Raw genomic sequence first — 18170 nt, 5'->3', positions numbered from 1 at the left:
AAAAGTATATGCAAACATAATAAATAAGATTACCGGCCCTCATTACGCCTAAATCCCATGAACCGCCCCCAATGCAGCTGCAGCCACTTAAGCAAGGGCTCTGATTTGGGTGGTATAAAATACCTCACATTAACCTGGAACAGGGGAAGGAGTGCTGGCTGAGAAGCTGCCTTCAGCTGTGTGGTGAGTTGGAATAAAAAAAAAAAAAAAAGTCCAAATCTGCAGTAAAACAAATGTTAGTGGAATGCAAAGAGATAGATGTTTTACTGTTTGATGAGAACTAGAACAAAACCGGAGGTTTTGTGATTTTTTTTAAAGGTGTGGAACATTTGTTTGGCTTAATGGCCTGAACTATGTTGCAATGTTTGTGAAGTGCCTTGAGATGACTCGTGATTTGGCGCTTTATAAATAAACTTGAACTGAATTGTTTAATTAAAACATTTGCATGGTCTCTAGTAGGAATGAATGCCTTGTAGTGTACTTGGAATTAGAAGTGAGCCGTGTCACAGCTGAGCTTCAGATGGCAGGATTTGGAGTCTTATTTCCTGATAGTTAGACACCTTGCCTCTGATTGGCTAACGGCAATGTGACTACCACTGACTTGTAACTTTGTCTCTACAAATAAAACAAGCCTGGAAGACTTCTGATGGGTGTAGGAGACTCTTCATGTACAGCTTACATGGGGAAAGACTGACTTATTTTCACCTTTTAACATGTAGGGGTTATTTTGTTGGGAGTGGGGAAGGAAGGGGAGGTCTCTCCCACTTGTAAAGTTAATTAGTAACCTTAAGAGCACACTTGCACTTTGTTTCCCCAAATAAATCGAGTTTTCAGAACTCAACTGGCTGAAGCTGAAAGGTGTGTATGGTAGATTCAAACTTAAGAGCTGTTCTGTTACGACTTTGGTGTAATTGGAGGATCTGGTTGAATACACCAAGGTGGTATCTGAGCTCTAGTTTAAACATCTAAAGATTTTTCCATGTTTCAGGTTCTCAAAACCTTCCTGGATCCAGTTTTTGATGGTACCCAAGATCAAAATGGCATTTCTCGTCGTCCTTGCCTGTTTGTGCTTTTTCACTCCTACTCATCAATCACCACCTCCAAATGCGGCCATCTTGGAGCTCTCCTACGAAAACACAGACTTTGCCATGAACCTCTACAGAAAACTGGCCAATTACAACGATAAAAACATCTTTTTCTCACCTCTGAGCGTCTCTACGACCTTTGCTTCTCTCTTAATGGCCTCTGGTGGCATCACTCGAGAAGAGATCCTAAGGGGGCTGGACCTGAACCAGCTGGAGACCAACCAGACGGAACATATCCCAAAACTATTTCAGCTCCTCCAAGAGAACATTGCCCAGAACGGATCTTTGAAACTGGAACAAAGCATGGCCCTTTTCATCAGTCAGCAATTCGAGGTGAAGAAGACGTTTGAGGACCGCTTGAAGACGTTTTTTCAAGCAGACATCAGAACTGTAGATTTTGCAGAGTCAACGAAGAGCATCACTTTGATAAATGAATACATCAAACAGAAGACTGGAGGTAAAATTGTTAAAATGATTTCCACTCTAGATGAAACGACTCGACTCCTGCTAATCAACAGTATTTACTTCCAGGGTGAGTTGACTCATTGCTTGTTCGAGTGCACCTTTGCCCTTAAGTGTCACATTTTAACAAAACACCGTTCCCCCTGAACACAGGAGCCTGGAAGAATCCGTTCAACCCTAATTTAACCGAGAGCGCCGCCTTTCACATTGACAACTACAACGTTGTGCAAGTGTCCATGATGATGAAGGAAGCGAGGTTCTTCGTAACTGAAGATGTCCTCCTGGGAGCCAGGGTGCTGAAGCTGCCTTACCAGGATGGTGTCTCCATGCTTATCCTGCTCCCCAACAAAAACGTGGATTACACTTCAATTGATGAGGAGATCAGTGCTGAGAAGTTCTCCAGCTGGATCGAAGGCCTGCGCAAAACGTAAGTGACTAAATCCAAGGTTGCTGAAAATGCCTGAACTCTTGCCTAAACAAGCATCAGCGTAATGTTGTGTCTTCATAGAAAACTGGAAGTCCACGTGCCAAAATTCAAGATGGAGCAAGCCTACGCACTGCAGAACATTCTCCCAGACATGGGCATGACCAGTCTCTTCAGCACTTCAGCAAATCTGACAGGGATCGGTGAGGGACAAGATCTCATGGTGTCAGAGGTTGGGCATCTTTTTTTATTTTTTTTCTCATGTGGTAATCCCGTGCATGTCCAGACATCAATCTCTCTTAAATCCCAGGTGCTGCACAAAGCGGTGATTGAGGTCGACGAGACGGGAACAACTGCTGCTGCTGCTACAACCGTCGGCATCACTCCATATTCCCTACCAAGGATGTTTATCGTTGACCGGCCGTTCTTCTTCTTCATATACCACGAAGAGACCAAGTCCCTGCTTTTCATGGGCAGGGTGATTGACCCCACCAAAAACTAATCGAACTGTCTGAACTCTGAAAATGCTTGTTCAAGGGTTTTAAGATCTTTAAATCCCTCAATTTCTGTTAAATCTACAACTAATTAAAATATTGAAATGTGTTTTGGATGTCTTCAGTTGGTTCCTACTTTAAAAACGGAGTAAATTTGCAAGGCTTTATATTAAAGCTGCTATTGGGTGAATGCATCAGTGTTTAACAAAGGTTACTTTCATTTCAGAGCTGAACTAATTTACAAAGGCTGATCTGTTTTCATTCAGCAGGACACATCGTACCCTAGCACACAGATGCTGGTCATAATTAAACTATCAAGAGAAGTTGACTTTTTTTTTTCTTCAGTAATTGTATTCAAAACGGATATTTCAAACGTTCGATTTTGGTCAGAACTGACTAAAATCCCAAATTCAGTATCGGAAAACTTTTAAGACTGACTCTAAATTCTTAGAAATGTCAGCTGAGAAGTTTAAGCAACTTAATATTTAGTGGGGACTTCTTTGGCCTGGATTACTGCAGCAGTGTGGTGCTCAGGTGTTCTGAAAGCCCATGTTGCTCTGGTGTCCTTCAGCTCTTGTTGGGTCTGGTGCCTTGAATCTTCACAACTCCCGGTTATCCACGGAGTTACGGTCAAGTGAGTTTGCTGGCCAATCAAACTGGGATACCATGGTCCTCAAACCTTGTAATGGTAACTTTGGCACTGTTTGCATCTGCAAAGTCCTGTTGAAAAATGATCTCTCCATAAGTTTGGTCAGCAGCAGTAAGCATGAAGAGCTCTAAAACTTACTGCTTGGTGGCGCAGTTAGCACTGTTGCCTTGCAGCAAGAAGGTTGCAGGTTCGAAACTCCGCTGTGGCTTTCTGCATAGAGTTGCGTATTCTCCCCATGCATGTGTGGGTTTCCTCCGGGTACTGCGGTTTCCCCTACAGATCACATGCCCTGCAAGTTAAAAATTGTACGTCGCTTTGGACAAAAGCGACTGCCAAAAAAATTAAACTTCCTGATGGCTGCGTTGACCTTGGACCTCAAAATACAACGGGCAAAAACCGGCAGATGACATGGCACCTGAAACCATTAACTGGAAACTTTAAACTGGATTCTGTGCTTCTCTTCCTCCAGACTCTGGGATCTTGATTTCCAAAGAAAATGCAAAATTAACTTTAGTCAGAACATAACATTGGACCAGTCAGCAGCAGTCCAGCCCTCTTGGTCTTTAGCCCAGGTGAGATGCTTCTGACATTCTTGTTCAAGAGTAGCTTGACACAAAGACCCATGTCTTGTATACATCTGTTTGAGGATTGATTTAAGACGTGTGATGCGGCGGAGTTGGAAAAAGCAGGACTTGACAGTGTTTTGCTGTCATTTGACATGGCAACCTAAACACCCTCAACTTTAGCAATGACCTTTTGTGTCTTGCCCTCCTTGTGCAAGGTGTAATGGTCATATTTTGGACAGGTAAGTTAGCAGTCTTCCCCATGATTGTGTAGCCTACAGAACTGGGCTGACCCCTTCTTTCCACTGCACGTGAAAGTGTCGCAAAATGAAGGATGCCAGAATTGGCTGCCGTTATCGTGGATGAGTTCCTTTCCACTACCGTGACGTTTTGAAGCGAGGGCATGCTATCGTTACGTTTTGAGTATGTTTTTTACGTGCTAAACTTCCAAAACATGCCCAACTGTGCAGTTTAGATCGCACCAGACAGGAAGTCATATGCAAAGCAGTGTAGAAACTTTCAAAATTAAAGTAACATGCAGGTAAACGTATGTCATTTCCTGCTATAACCCCCAGAGCAGATGTAAACAAGAGAAAATAAACCAGACCTTTTGTGAGTAATGCAGCTACCTTTCTGCTTGCTTATTGTGTGTGGAGTTCTGAAATCACGGGTGGTGTTACAATTCTTCCGTGATTTTGTAACGTCACGGGATCAGCTGTGTGGAAGACTTTAACTCCCATTTTGCATCATTGCTCCAGGGGCTTGCGGGGTAAAATCATCGACATAAATGGGTAAAATGCCTCTTTTACATTACGCGACCACTTTCATGGCTGGTGGAAAGCCGGGGTGACAAACCATTTAAAGGCATTTGCTGGTGTTTTGAGTTAATTAGCTGATTAGAGTGTGGCAGGAGTCTCCAATATTGGCTCTTTTCACAATAATCTAATGTTCTGAGAAACTGAATTTGGGATTTTCCTAGTTGTCAGTTACAATCATCAAAATTAAAGAAATAAACATTTGAAATATATCAGTTTGTGTTTAATGAATTAATCTACTATAAAAGTATCCCTTTTTGAATGGAATTACAAAAAGAAATCAACTTTGTCATGATATTCTAATTTTAGGACCTGTTCTTGGCTAATCTAACACTGGCTATTTGCTCTTGTCAGTTTTATTTTCTATGTGATGGTTAAGGATGGTCACCAGACACCTGAGAGGGCTTTTTAAGTTAAACCTTAGATTGTTGTCTGGCCCATACAACAAAAATACAATGTTAGTGTGACTAGAAGCATTGTCCAAAATATTTATTTGAATAAAAAACATCGTAAAACCTCAACAGTAAATGAAATCCCAAAACAAAAATGATTTTAAGACGAGCAAATATACAAAAGAAAACTATAGCCTCAACTATTATGTACTTTTGAGTTGTGCATATTACTACTTTTTACAGCAAAACGTAATATAAATGTTCTCACGATTGTACATTTTTACTGAGAAACACCCAGAACCCTGATGTAATAATAAAAACTGAAATAATAGGTTTCATTAGGCTAATCTGGAAAGTTTTGATTTTGGGATTTGTCTTCCGTTGTTTGACAAATAAAGTTTTTACAAACCACGTGACGCACTGTCATGGCGGCGTACTTGTTCGATGCGTGGATGTAGATCAAAAACATCTTTTATAAGCAACTTGCTTTTAAACCAGGTATTTGTTTCCCTTTATGACTGATGTAGCTTAATTTAAACATTTTACAACTAATTTACATGTTTTTGTAATTGTCGTTGCAGTTTCGTCACAAAGGCGCGACACACAGCGTGGGGAAAGTCACATTTTAGCAGTAACTGAATCTTTATTCGAGACAGTTGTTTACAGGAACACGAAAGTACAGAAGATGAAACCTAAAAACAAACGTGTTTCCTCTGGAAAGAAGAAGAAGGCAGTGAAGTGGAGCATCGATACGAGAGGCGAGTGGAAAGCCGTGGAGCTGGATCCCAGTCTAATTGTGGAGAAGGGCCTGGAGGATCTGGTGTGCTTCGAAGAGCTGACAGATTACCGCCTGGTAGACAGCGAGAAGGCTGCAGCCAGAGCTGCTAAAGAGCTGAAAACAAAGAAGGCAAAGAAAAGAAAAGCTGAGGAGACAGGGAAGGTGGAGAGCAAAGAGGCAGAAAACACAACTGAACCTGTCAAGAAAAAAGCAAAAAAGAGAAAAAACAAGAAAGGAGCTGCTAAAACATCAGATGATCATAATAAAGCTGTGTCAAAAGAGGATAAATCTGCTGGTGAAGACGGAGGAGGAAATAATGCAGCACATGAAGAAAAAACAGCAGAAGTATTAGAAAATACATCAGCTGGTACCAAAAAAAGGAAGAAGAAGAAGAAGAAGAAAGTAAAGCAGCAGAGGGTTCAGGATGTGGTTGCAGATGAACAAATAGACTTGGAACGTTTACCAGAAAAATCCAGTCATAATAAATCTGGAAAGCCTCTTAAGAGAAAGACTCAGAACTGGGCAAATGCAGCACTGTCTGGTTCTGATGACAAAAAGTCTGATGTGAGTGCGTGGAAGGATCTGTTTGTGCCACCCCTGGTTCTGAAGGCACTGAGCAGTCTGGGATTCAGCTCACCCACACCAATTCAGGCCCTGGCGTTGCCACCAGCTATCAGAGATCGGATGGACATACTGGGAGCAGCTGAGACTGGTAAGGTCACTTCAACTTTCATCTTTTAAACAGTCATTAAGATTATTGGCTCACCTTGCTTGTGTACAATTTTAGGAAGTGGTAAGACTTTGGCTTTTGGGATTCCCATGATCCACACCATCCTGGAGTGGAAAAGCGGCGCAAAGAGAACAACTGAGGACACTGGACCGGCCTCAACGGCGGAGAGCTTGCGTTTACCGTCAGATGATGTTCCCACAGAATTACCCAACCAGGACAGTGATGAAGATTCAGAGGAAGGTGATTTAGATCAGACTCTAGAAGCCTCTGATGAAGAAGATGCCGAGGATGGCGATGAGAATGAGCAGCTTGGGTGTGTTAAAGTGATCGACAAAGTGGAGTTTGATTTTGAGGAGAAAGCTGACGGTCGGAGTCGTCCTCTCCTTGGGCTGGTTCTCACTCCCACCAGGGAGCTGGCTGTTCAGGTCAAACATCACATTGACGCTATCACCAAATTTACAGGTGAGCTTTTATTACACAGAAGTGTTGATCCGCCGCGGGATGTATCTCCTTTTACACTTTTGTTGGTGTTTCTGTGCTGCAGATATCAAAACGGCGGTCGTTGTAGGAGGAATGTCTCAGCCGAAACAACGACGGATGCTGAAGCGCAGGCCCGAAATCCTCATTGCCACTCCGGGACGTCTGTGGGACTTAATTAAGGAGCAACATCCTCACCTGCTCAACCTCAGACAGCTCAAGTACGTCACAGTTCAAATCCCTTCAGCATCTGATTCATAAAACTCATATCCCAATATGAAAAATATGATAGCAAGCATCCACAAATCACAAAGCAATAAACTATAGATCCATACCAACTGCATCTTTTGTCAGAAACATAGAAACTCAGCATTATTAGTTTAATTACATGCATGCTTCTTTTGGCACCTGTCTGGCTCTGGTGCTGCAGGTGTCTGGTCATCGATGAAGCCGACCGCATGGTCGAGAGAGGTCACTTTGCAGAGCTGGAGAGTCTGCTGGAGATGCTGAACACGACTCACAGCAACCCTACGAGACAAACATTTGTCTTCTCTGCTACTCTGATGATGGCACACAGCCTGCCCAGCCGCCTCCTGCAGAAGAAGAAAAGGAGTCTGGACTCCAGGAGCAAACTGGAAATTCTCATGGAGAAGGTGGGGATTAAGTCTAAACCCAAAATCGTTGACCTCACCAGGAAGGAGGCCACGGTTGAGACGCTGACGGAAACACGGATCCACTGTCAGAAGGACGAGAAGGACTTCTACTTGTATTACTTCCTGCTTTGTCATCCTGGACGCACCATGGTGTTTGCAAACAGCATTGACTGCATCAAGAGACTCACCTCTCTGCTGGCGATCTTGGATTGTTCTCCGCTGCCTCTACACGGCAACATGCACCAGAAACAGCGCCTCAAAAACCTGGAAAGGTTTGCCGAGGGGGAAAAGTAAGCAGTGCGCTTACTTGTGTGTACAGTGATCCCTCGTTTATCGCTGTAGATGCGTTCCAGACCTGGCCGCGACAGGTGAAAATCCGCGAAGTAGGGACACCATATTTACAGTACAGCACATTCTCTTTTTGTGGGTAAAACTCAAGAGAAAATTTTTTTACTTGTTTTTTTTTTATAGTTTTATTACAAAAAGTGCATTTTATGATGATATTGATGAAAAAAAACAGGAATTTGATATTTCACATAGAAAAATACCGCGAATCGGTGAAAAATGCCACGAATCTGCGAATTTCCCTTGAATAAGCCTCCAAAGAAAAAATCCGCGAAGTCGTGAATCTGTGATAAACGAACCGCGAAGTAGCGAGGGATCACTGTAACTTATGATTTTGTGTGTTCTTGTTGTTACTGAAACATGATTTTTATAAAAACTTTTCAGTTAAATAAAATAATTCCAATAATATAAACTCACAAAAACAATAATTAACTTCTGAAATGATGAGCATTACCTTTAAAGATGCACCTTCCTGAATCTGGCTTTTTACTTTTTGCCTTCGCAGCTGTGTTCTCTTGACGACTGATGTGGCGGCCAGAGGCCTGGACATCCCCGATGTTCAACATGTTATTCACTACCAGGTCAAACCTAAAGACCTTTACCTACCATTAATGGGTGTTTTGTGTAAAAGTTGTAAATTGTTGCTGCTTTGTCTAGACGTAGATAACATTTCTCCACTTTGCTTGCAGCCAAGGCCAAAGAGCAAGTTCCCTGAGACGCTAATTTTACTTCTTATTTTTGAAATACAATCAGTTACTCTGAGCTTAACATACTGGCTAAATGTGAAAATAGTCTTCTACCCCTATTTCCTGCATTGATATAGATGGGCAAATGCTCAGATTACAAAAGCATGCCACTTCTCCATCGTATTGAAAATGATCACTAAGACTCATGTTGGCTCACGACGGGGAAGGATGTTAGTGATTTAGCGTCCACAAGAGAGCAGAGGGCATCTTTGCTAGTAGAAGCTAGCTGCATTAGCAGCTCCATCCCACTCCACCACACGGCAGAGCTCCTTCAGGCGTGTGTTATTTGCAGAGATAAAACATCAACTTTGCAGAGCAGAGTCAGTTGTAGTCACGTTGCTGTTAGCCAATCAGAGGCAAGAATTCTAAATATTAAGAAATACGACTTAAAATCCTGCTGTCTTTAACTCATCTCTCTGAATAGCTTCTAATTTCTAAAAGAGGGAGTGCCAGAGCTTTTTCCCCCACAGAGATCAACTCACAAGGTGTTCATTTATACTAGACCACTGCAAATGCATTGAAAAAACAAGTGAACTTGGTCTTTACACAAATCTGATCTCCTAACTTTCATGGCAGATCATGCTGATTTATTTTGGAAACATTTACATTCCCATCAACGTTGCCTTTTATTTTAATAATTGCAAATGTTACCAGCAGCAACTAAATGCAGCATTTTCTGTGTATCCAGGAGATTTCTTAATACTGCTGAAAAATAAAACCTCTTTAATGAAGTTTTCTCACAAATATTCATATTTGCTCACAACAGGTTCCTAGGACGTCTGAGACTTACGTCCACAGGAGCGGCAGAACAGCGAGGGCCACAAAAGAGGGGCTGAGTTTTCTGCTCATGGGCCCAGACGACATGATGAACTTCAGAAAGATTTACAAGACTCTGGGAAAGGATGAGGAACTCCCAGAGTTCCCAATAGAGATCAAATGCATGGAGGCAGTCAAGGTGAGTCAATCTCAAACTTATCTTTTTATTAAACCAGGAATATTTATAGTTACAGTCGTGTCAGCAAACATGTTTCTAAGACATTAAAGAGTTTAGATTGAATGATTTACTGATGTGATCTCACAGGAACGAGTAAACGTTGCCAGGAGCATAGAGAAGATCGAGTACTACAACGGCAGAGAGAAGCAGCATAACTCCTGGTTCAGACGAGCTGCAGCAGCCCTGGAGGTGGACCTGGATGATGATCTTTTACTGGGTAAGACCAACATCAACCCAGTTATTTAAAACACATTTAAAACAGGTGACCAATAATGCATTTGGTCCATAGGTGGCGCTAAAGAAGAGCAAGAGGACAGAGAGCAGCAGAAGATGGTGAGAGAGATGAAAAAGCAATTGAGGCGTTTGATCTCGCAGCCTGTTTTCAAGGGTGCGATGAAAACGAAGTACCCGACGAAAATGGGAAAGCTCCCGCTGCCTCACACGCCCGGCGCAAGGATGGAAAGTGCCCTGGCCAGGGTTGCGGTGCAGAAGAAGAAAGATGAGCTGAAGAAAAAGCTTCAAACAAATCAGAAAAAACTAAAGAAAGTGGAGCAGCAGCAGTGATGGTGATGAAAATGTCCAGCGAATCAGACAGGTGGATGACTTTATGTAAAAGTGACTTTAATTCATGATGTAGACAGATTTTTATAAAGATCTTCGTCAATCAAAGAGAGTCTGTGTTCCTGAGCTGATCTGGGTTCCGGTGAATTCGCTGGTAGATGATGTTATAGTGAGATGTTTGGTAGAGGAGGTGCACAGATGGTTCAACACCTTCTGGAATGATGTGGTGAGCTAGCTGTTCTTTATCACCCTCCATGGAAACGATGTGGACTCCAACATCCAGGGCCTGCACCAAAGCCAGGATGTCCACATGATCACACTCCATGGCCATCGTCTCCACTTCCTGAATAACGGGAAATGCTTCATGCATCTATTTTAAACACTCGGGGTAAACACCTAAGTGATGGCAGCACCTCATGGTGACCAACCTGACAGCAGTAGACTTTGAGATCTGGCGCCTCGACAAAATTACAGAAGAAGTCAGCGTGGTTCTGGAGGTGAGCCGACGTGAGCAGCCTGAGAAACTGGATCACTCCATCAGAGATCAGCTTCTCGTTGAAGAGTCTGAGTAAAGTGTCTTCCTGCTCATCAGCCAGACATTGCTCTACAACACGGACCAGCTTCACAAGGAGGAAAACAGGAAACGGTCACTAGAAAATATCTTTTCCTACACCACCAGTTCCAGAGAACAGGTTCATTAACTGGTTTCAGCTGTTTAACCCAGAGGTGGGTGATCACTGGCAGTTTTAGTTTCTGTTTAACCTGATTATTAGGATTGTATGGAAAATGACATTGTTGTGCTTTTACATTCTGCATGAAGTCAAAGATTTAAAATGACAAAATTTCCCAAAAAAGTAAGAAATTAAAATTTTTCTGCTAAAGAACAAATTTGATTGAAACAAAACCCAGTATTTGCATATTTACCCACGTGCATTCAGAGGGGAGCATTTATGATGATCAGTTTTGTCCAGTGATGGCCCTCAAGGACCACTTCCCAGCATGTTTTAGTCGTTTTCCTGCTCCCACTCACCAGATTTAGTGGTTTAATTACACCAGCAGCTTCTCAACAAGTCAGGTATTAATTCAAGTCAGGTGTGTTGGGGCAGATAAACCATAATATATGCAGGACGGTGGCCACCGAGGGCCAGGATTAATTACTGCAGCTTTTTACATGATTTTTGGAGGAAGAACTTTACTGTATTCTGGTGGTGGCTGAAGGAACTCTCATCAAATCCCGCAGACGTCAAAACTCTTCCACTCTGGATGATCTTGTCCTTAAAGCTGATAACACGGTGGTTATTATTACCGCCTCTGATAATAATAATAATACATTGGTGTGAAGCTGACCTCTGCAGAGCTCTAGGGTGGTGTAAGGCTGACTCCAGGTGTGCGAAGCAGGCGGCTCTGTAAAAGCAGTTCCCATCTCCGCTCACTTTCCTAACAGCGCAAAACTGGCTGCTTAAGTCCTAAAGAAAGGTGAATTATAATGTTTAAATGGTGGACTCGTGTGTTAACCAGCACCCGGTGAATTGCCTACGTTGTACTTTGCACTTGGAGTTGTTTCCGCAGGGAACAGCGCAGAAATGTCCTCTCTGCATGAAACAAGGCTGCCGACCTCCATTTGTTTTCTGTCGGGAAAATAAAACTGTTTCATATCCGCGAGACCGAAACGCGAAACGTGACGTCAAGTCAACAATAGATGACTACATGACTTACCTTCATATTTCAACAACCAGGGGAAAAAAGGAAGAAAATAATGCAACTACAGTTTTGTAACAGTGTGCGTGACTTTGTGCGTCACGAGTCGAAACATGTCCAAACAAGAAGTTGGTTCCACTTTCAGAATACAGGGTTGCACCACGTGCGTTTCATTTAAAGGGACAGTACACAATTTATACCACCGACGTAATGTTAAAGGGATAGTTTGATGAGGAAAGTTTTGTTTTCGGTTGCACGGAGGCGCACCTGGTGGCATTAATACAGTGAAAAGGTTGCTGGTTTGAATCCCAGCAGCCGTATTTGTGCAAGCATGTTCGCATGATATAAAGGAGGGGTTTCCCTGTGTGCTCCAGTTTCTGTCACACAGAACCTAAAACATGCATGTTTTAACTGTGAGTCATAAATATTCCCTAAACGTGAGTGAGTTTGTGATTGGTTGTTTACCACCAATGATGCTGTTTGACACTAGCTCTCTGCTTCGAGAGAGAGAGAGAGAGAGAGAGAGAGAGAGAGAGAGAGAGAGAGAGAGAGAGAGAGAGAGAGAGAGTGAGTGAGTGAGAGGAAGACAGAAAGAGAGAGAGTGAGAGTGAGTGAGAGAGAGAGAGACAGAAAGAGACAGTGAGTGAGTGAGAGAGAGACAGAAAGACACAGAGAGAGAGAGAGAGTGAGTGAGAGTGAGGGAGACAGAAAGAGAGAGAGAGTGAGAGAGACAAAAAGAGAGAGAGAGAGAGAGACAGAGAGTGAGAGAGACAGAGAGTGAGTGAGAGTGAGTGAGAGACAGAGATAGATAGAGAGAGAGTGAATGAGTGAGAGAGACAGAGAGTGAGTGAGAGTGAGAGAGACAGAGAGTGAGTGAGAGAGAGAGAGACAGAGATAGAGAGAGTGAGAGAGTGAGTGAGAGAGAGAGATACAGAGTGAGAGAGTGAGTGAGAGGGAGAGATACAGAGTGAGAGAGTGAGTGAGAGGGAGAGAGACAGAAAGAGACACAGACAGAGAGATAGAGAGAGAGAGAGAGAGAGAGAGAGAGTGAGTGAGTGAGTGAGAGGAAGACAGAAAGAGAGAGAGAGTGAGAGTGAGAGAGAGAGAGAGACAGAAAGAGACAGTGAGTGAGTGAGAGTGAGTGAGAGAGAGACAGAAAGAGACAAAGAGAGAGAGAGAGTGAGTGAGAGTGAGGGAGACAGAAAGAGAGAGAGAGTGAGAGAGACAGAAAGAGAGAGAGAGAGAGAGACAGAGAGTGAGTGAGAATGAGAGAGACAGAACGAGACAGAGAGTGAGTGAGAGTGAGAGAGACAGAGAGTGAGTGAGAGTGAGTGAGAGACAGATATAGATAGAGAGAGAGTGAGTGAGTGAGAGAGACAGAGTGAGTGAGAGTGGGAGAGACAGAGAGTGAGTGAGAGAGAGAGACAGAGAGAGAGAGAGACAGAGATAGAGAGAGAGAGAGTGAGTGAGAGAGAGACAGAAAGAGACAGAGATACAGAGTGAGAGAGTGAGTGAGAGAGAGAGAGATACAGAGTGAGAGAGTGAGTGAGAGGGAGAGATACAGAGTGAGAGAGTGAGTGAGAGGGAGAGAGACAGAAAGAGACAGAGACACAGACAGAGAGAGAGAGAGAGAGAGAGAGAGAGAGAGAGAGAGAGAGAGAGAGAGAGAGAGAGAGAGAGAGAGAGATTCCGTTGCAGGTCACTTCATTCAATGACCTCAGTTTAACAAAACAGAAACTAGTTCAGATCAAAAAGTTAACTCACAGCTGGTCACAAGGTGAAAATGTTCAAAAACGAGTGTTTTCATAGTTGGGACTTCAGGATAGATTCTAGGAGGAAACTCACCAGGGGAGACGAGAGCTCGACCCTCTCAGCAGGTGTGTCTCCATACAATTTCAGCCCTTTCAGGACTTTGCACGGACGTCAGCACTTTGCGGCTGCTTCATCAGTGAGTGATGTCACTGATCAGCGCCAAAAAGCATCCACAGTAACATTAACGAGGGACTGCACACCATCAGAAAATGTAACTCCACCCCTAGTCAAGATTTGACAAATGCTATGGAAGTGTGGGGGATTTCCATCCTGGGAGGGAGGGGGAGTGGGAGGAGAGTGTACCGATGACTGAAACTGTACCAGCTCCAGTCAATCAAAAATTAAAAATGCAGTAGCTACAGTTCAACCCACAGGGGGCAGCACTAAGACATTTTAGACCTAGATTCTTGATTTTATCAAGTTTACACAAACATGTCAAAAATGCACATAACAGAAAGATTGCATTTGTAAACACCCAGTTATACAGTTTATAAGCAGCAAAAAAAGTTATTTTGGGGTTTTGTTACTCTTTAAAAGTTTTATTCCATCAAAGAAATTTAATCCATTCGGAGATGAAAAAGGACACAGCTTTTACACAATTTGTGAGGTAAAATCAATTAATAAATTTAGTTTATCAAAATTTAGTATCTGCATGGGATTTAGAAACTAATCTGCATTTCCCCTTTTAAGGGAATACTGTGATCCTTCTTCTTTTATCCCTTTTCCCTCCAAGGATCGCCACCGTACCAGGCTGTAAACATGCTTATTTCTGCTGTGAAATTGGTATTTTTTAACATGGGAGTCAATGAGGATTTGCTCGCTTCTGATACCAGCCCCCAGCGGATGAGGGTGGAACTGCAATTTTGGGTACTTCCGGGTTGGGACCAATTTTAGAGGGTCTTGCTGAAAACACAAGCAAAAAATACCCTGTTGCTGGATGAAGCATCTTATTTGTTGATGATGAAGCGAAATATACAACTAGTTCCTTGTCATTCATTTGTTTACTTATTCAATGCCATTTATACTTGAACATTTGGATTTGATTACATAGTGTAGTTGTTTTAGTAATTTGTTTAAAGTGGCTATTTATTTTAAATACATAGTTTTTTAAGGTTGACTTGTACAGTGCTCAAGTCAAGTGTGGACTGGAGTTTTAGATTTTCATTTTGATAATGAAGAAAACAAGTATATGAGAAAACAAGTGGTGTTTCTTTGATTTGTTTACATATTGTTTATGTTTTGAATGTTTGGATTTGTATCTGACTACTGTAACATGTTCCAGAAAAAGAAGCTATTTGTTCCTTTACTTGTGAAAAGTTGCACTTTTGCTAAGGCTTTGTGTTATTTTAGGTTTAATAAACACTGTTAAACCTTTTCAAAACTATTTCAGTTTGTGTGGAACAGGACTATCAATGCTTTCTGAACATATGCAACACCGTTTAAAAAATACAGCTATAATACCGAAAAGCATGATAATTTTGGTCACAATAACCGTGAGGTTAAATTTTCATACCGTGACAACCCTAATGACCGGCAAGATGCAGCCCTCGGAAAAGACAGCAGCCTGCTGTCAGCAGGTGACAAGCTCCTGCGCTCGGGGGGGCAACGCGCTGTGCCAGAGCGTCAGTACTGACACGCGATCATTCATGTCGGTTCATTTCCTTTAATGTTTTCTGTCTTTTATTTGCGCCTGATGCGTTTCGCTGTGGAGCGGGGCGCATCACCTTGGCCTCCGGTGACGCACTGATCACTGATGCGGCCGCCAAGCAGCGAGCACTCTGCTGTTGTTGCGGTCGGTAGATCTGTGTCCTGAGCATGGCCACAGTAACTTTATCAAATCAGGTGTCGCCACCTCAAAAACTAATTTAACAAGCGATCGTTCATGTCGGTTCATTTCCTTTAATGCTTTCTGTCTTTTATTTGCGCCTGATGCGTTTCGCTGTGGAGCGGGGCGCATCACCTTGGCCTCCGGTGACGCACCGATCACTGATGCGGCCGGCAAGCAGCGAGCACTCCGCTGTTTTTGCGGTTGGTAGATCTTTTAGAACTGCAGCTCAAAGGTAACTCATGAGGTGAATATATATGAACCCAGGTAGCAGTTTCTCTTTAGGATTGAGAGGAGATGCAGGAAGATAATAAACAGACAGGACAGAAAAATAATCAAATAAAAACAAGTTAGCTTTTGTACCTGGTGGTTGCAACAAACAGACACCACTGAAGGTAATCAGAAGTGAGGAACAGAAAATGAAATAATTATTTTAATGTTTAGAGCAGCAGGAACTCCGAGAGGCTGCAGGCGCATCAGTGAGTTTGCGGCTGCTGATCAGGGGGAGGGGGGAGATGGCTGAAGCAGAAACTACCGTTGTTAAAAGAAATGTGTTTAACTTTGAAAATGTGGGCGCAATTTTAATTGTCAAAAACTCCAGCGAACCATTAGTTCATTTTGCTCAAATAGAAATAGAGGCCTGCCTCTAATACTGGCCCTCCTTCCAATAAAGGCCTGGAGCTTGATGAGCTTGAGTCAAATACAGGCCCGGGCCTGTATTAGAGGATTTACGGTATGTCCAACATCATGCTGCTCTGCTGTTATTTTTATTTTATTTTTTTGATTGCCCCTCTGGGATAAATAAAGTTTTTCTGATTCTGAAAGGTGAGACCCTCTCTGACCTCCTTTGACTTTGATCCAACCAAAGCCATTGACATCTGGCATGCTGACAGTTTGCGCAGACGCAGGCCTGAATTTGTGCGCAAAAATGCAACAAAAGAAAGTGATGCTTACTCAGATTCAGAAAAAGAAACAAGTTCAGAGAGCTCTGAGGATGAGGATGTTTGATTCAGAGGGAAGAGATACAGTGGGAAAAAATAAATCAATGTTGCACTTTCTATATGTTCTTGTGTGTATTTTAGTATGTGTGCATTTTTCACAACAGCAGTGTTAATAAAATGACAAAATCTTTATTCAGTGGCATTCATAATCTCTTTTTTGACTGCAGAAAAACATGGCTAGTGGAAATCCAAGGTGATGATCATAAAGGTTAATTTTGAACCCTGGTTTTTACAATGAAAGAAAGTTTATATTTTGGATTTGTACTTCAAGTTCTCACTTGGTGTCGTTCTTGTCCTGACCAGCAGGTGGCGGTAACATGTTCATTGTTCTCCGAGCGCCAACCAAAACCAAGACGAAGAAGAAGTAAAGGACTGTTGGCTAGTGATGGAATGATGATATGATTGATACCTCAAGGAGTGTATTTTGACACACTAGACAAACTGTGTCGGCACTGTATTGACACCGTGTTGGTCATTCAATAGTGACACCTGCAGTATTTCTAAAATCATTGCAGGTAAATAAGATGGAAAAGCTTACATGCTGCAAACCAACACCAGGTGTGCAAGTTTTAATTTTCTGTAATCAAAATATCATATTGTGGAATTTAATTTACTCAATTTGTTAAGTTGTTTATGAAAGGAGTTTAACAGTTGCTTATAACCTTTGTGTAAATGCTACAATGAGTTGGCATGTTAAATCTGAATGTGTCTAATAAAAATCAAAGTAAAAGTTTTAACTTATGTAAATGTGTTAACCTCGGTGTTAGATCATACAAAATAAAAGACTAAATATGGATTCATTTATGCATTTTTATTGAGGAACAAAAGTTTCTGCAGTGTTTGCTCCAAGGCGATTTCTCCTCTTAGACACAAGTTCCCCTGCCTTAGAAAACACTCAGGGTACAGATGAAGATGGTGTGCATAAGAATTGAAGTGCGAGTTGATAAAGGTGTGGATATAAATTCTGGTTATTTTTCCAATATTGTAATGGGTCTTGTGTTCTTGGTGTGTTTCTTTCAGCCACGTAGCGTTGGACTTCAATTATGGAAGTGGCTGTAGTATTAGAGGTCATCCTGCTCTCCTCAACCTCCATATCAAGGTGTCTCCAGAGATTGTGTCCTAACAAATAAATTGGAAATAAGTCTGTTAATCATTGGTTTACTATCACATGACAAACTTACGCAGAAATAAACAAATATTCACAAAGAAATGTGTTTTCATACCTGAACTGTGTTCAGAGGGTGTGTAATAAGACTATTTTGACAATTCAGATTTTTTGGTGATAATTTCAACATACCTGGGGTATCTACCAATTCATCATTGCCAAGCCAAGCTTTATAATGCCTAAGCATTGATGAAGTGCTCTTATTGGAGTAGACAGCTCTGTGGAGCAGAGCCGACACTTCACCTACAATAAAATAAATAGTTAATTTATCTGAAAACAATTTAAGCCTCTTACCAGAGAAAGACTACAAACACATTTAAAATACAGAAATAACAGTAAACGTTGCCAAATGGAGAAAACAATTTACCTCTTTTGGCGTCAAAAGATCAAAATTACTTCAGACTGGGGAAAAATTCTTGGAACGATCCATGAAGTCAGCGGAAAAAAGTGAGCGTGAGGGTAAGGAAAAATCCAAAATACAACAGCAAAACTCTATCCAAC

General features: G+C 42.1%; 3 protein-coding genes and 1 long non-coding RNA gene across 7 annotated transcripts; 2 read left to right on the top strand and 2 right to left on the bottom strand.

The window, feature by feature from the left end:
* The first annotated feature begins 79 nt into the window (after positions 1–79).
* serpina10b (serpin peptidase inhibitor, clade A (alpha-1 antiproteinase, antitrypsin), member 10b) lies at positions 80–2574 on the top strand. 3 transcript variants are annotated; one of them, XM_015970094.3, is made up of 5 exons: positions 80–183; positions 989–1617; positions 1701–1974; positions 2056–2203; positions 2282–2574. In XM_015970094.3, exons 2-5 carry the CDS (start codon positions 1020–1022, stop codon positions 2471–2473), a joined length of 1212 nt encoding a protein of 403 aa, XP_015825580.3. In that variant the 5' UTR covers positions 80–183; positions 989–1019; the 3' UTR covers positions 2474–2574. The 3 variants fall into 3 exon arrangements, with proteins under 3 accessions (XP_015825580.3, XP_015825579.3, XP_054597572.2); XM_015970093.3 differs by lacking the exon at positions 80–183 and adding an exon at positions 773–858; XM_054741597.2 differs by lacking the exon at positions 80–183 and having other exon boundaries at positions 880–1617.
* Positions 2575–5274: 2700 nt separating this feature from the next.
* Positions 5275–10276, top strand: ddx24 (DEAD (Asp-Glu-Ala-Asp) box helicase 24). The gene is made up of 9 exons (XM_015970092.3): positions 5275–5382; positions 5466–6374; positions 6450–6854; positions 6937–7090; positions 7300–7812; positions 8373–8448; positions 9380–9568; positions 9695–9824; positions 9897–10276. Exons 2-9 carry the CDS (start codon positions 5570–5572, stop codon positions 10169–10171), a joined length of 2547 nt encoding a protein of 848 aa, XP_015825578.3. The 5' UTR covers positions 5275–5382; positions 5466–5569; the 3' UTR covers positions 10172–10276.
* LOC107392347 (ubiquitin thioesterase OTUB2) lies at positions 10208–12020 on the bottom strand. Of its 2 annotated transcripts, none has more exons than XM_015970097.3 (6): positions 11885–12020; positions 11713–11796; positions 11516–11634; positions 11365–11449; positions 10597–10788; positions 10208–10511 (listed from the first exon to the last, which is right to left on the bottom strand). In XM_015970097.3, the coding sequence occupies exons 1-6, from the start codon at positions 11888–11890 to the stop codon at positions 10272–10274; spliced, it is 726 nt and encodes a 241-aa protein (XP_015825583.1). In that variant the 5' UTR covers positions 11891–12020; the 3' UTR covers positions 10208–10271. The 2 variants fall into 2 exon arrangements, with proteins under 2 accessions (XP_015825583.1, XP_015825584.1); XM_015970098.3 differs by having other exon boundaries at positions 11706–11796; positions 11885–12009.
* A 5465-nt stretch (positions 12021–17485) lies between these two features.
* LOC107392342 (uncharacterized) lies at positions 17486–18158 on the bottom strand. Its single transcript, XR_001573770.3, has 3 exons — positions 18037–18158; positions 17802–17912; positions 17486–17623 (listed from the first exon to the last, which is right to left on the bottom strand). It is a non-coding gene; the product is annotated as an uncharacterized lncRNA (long non-coding RNA).
* Between the last annotated feature and the right edge of the window lie 12 nt (positions 18159–18170).

The sequence above is a fragment of the Nothobranchius furzeri genome, chromosome 18 (assembly GCF_043380555.1).
Source record: "Nothobranchius furzeri strain GRZ-AD chromosome 18, NfurGRZ-RIMD1, whole genome shotgun sequence".
Classification (NCBI taxonomy): domain Eukaryota; kingdom Metazoa; phylum Chordata; class Actinopteri; order Cyprinodontiformes; family Nothobranchiidae; genus Nothobranchius; species Nothobranchius furzeri.
This window is presented reverse-complemented; position numbering and strand designations above follow the sequence as displayed.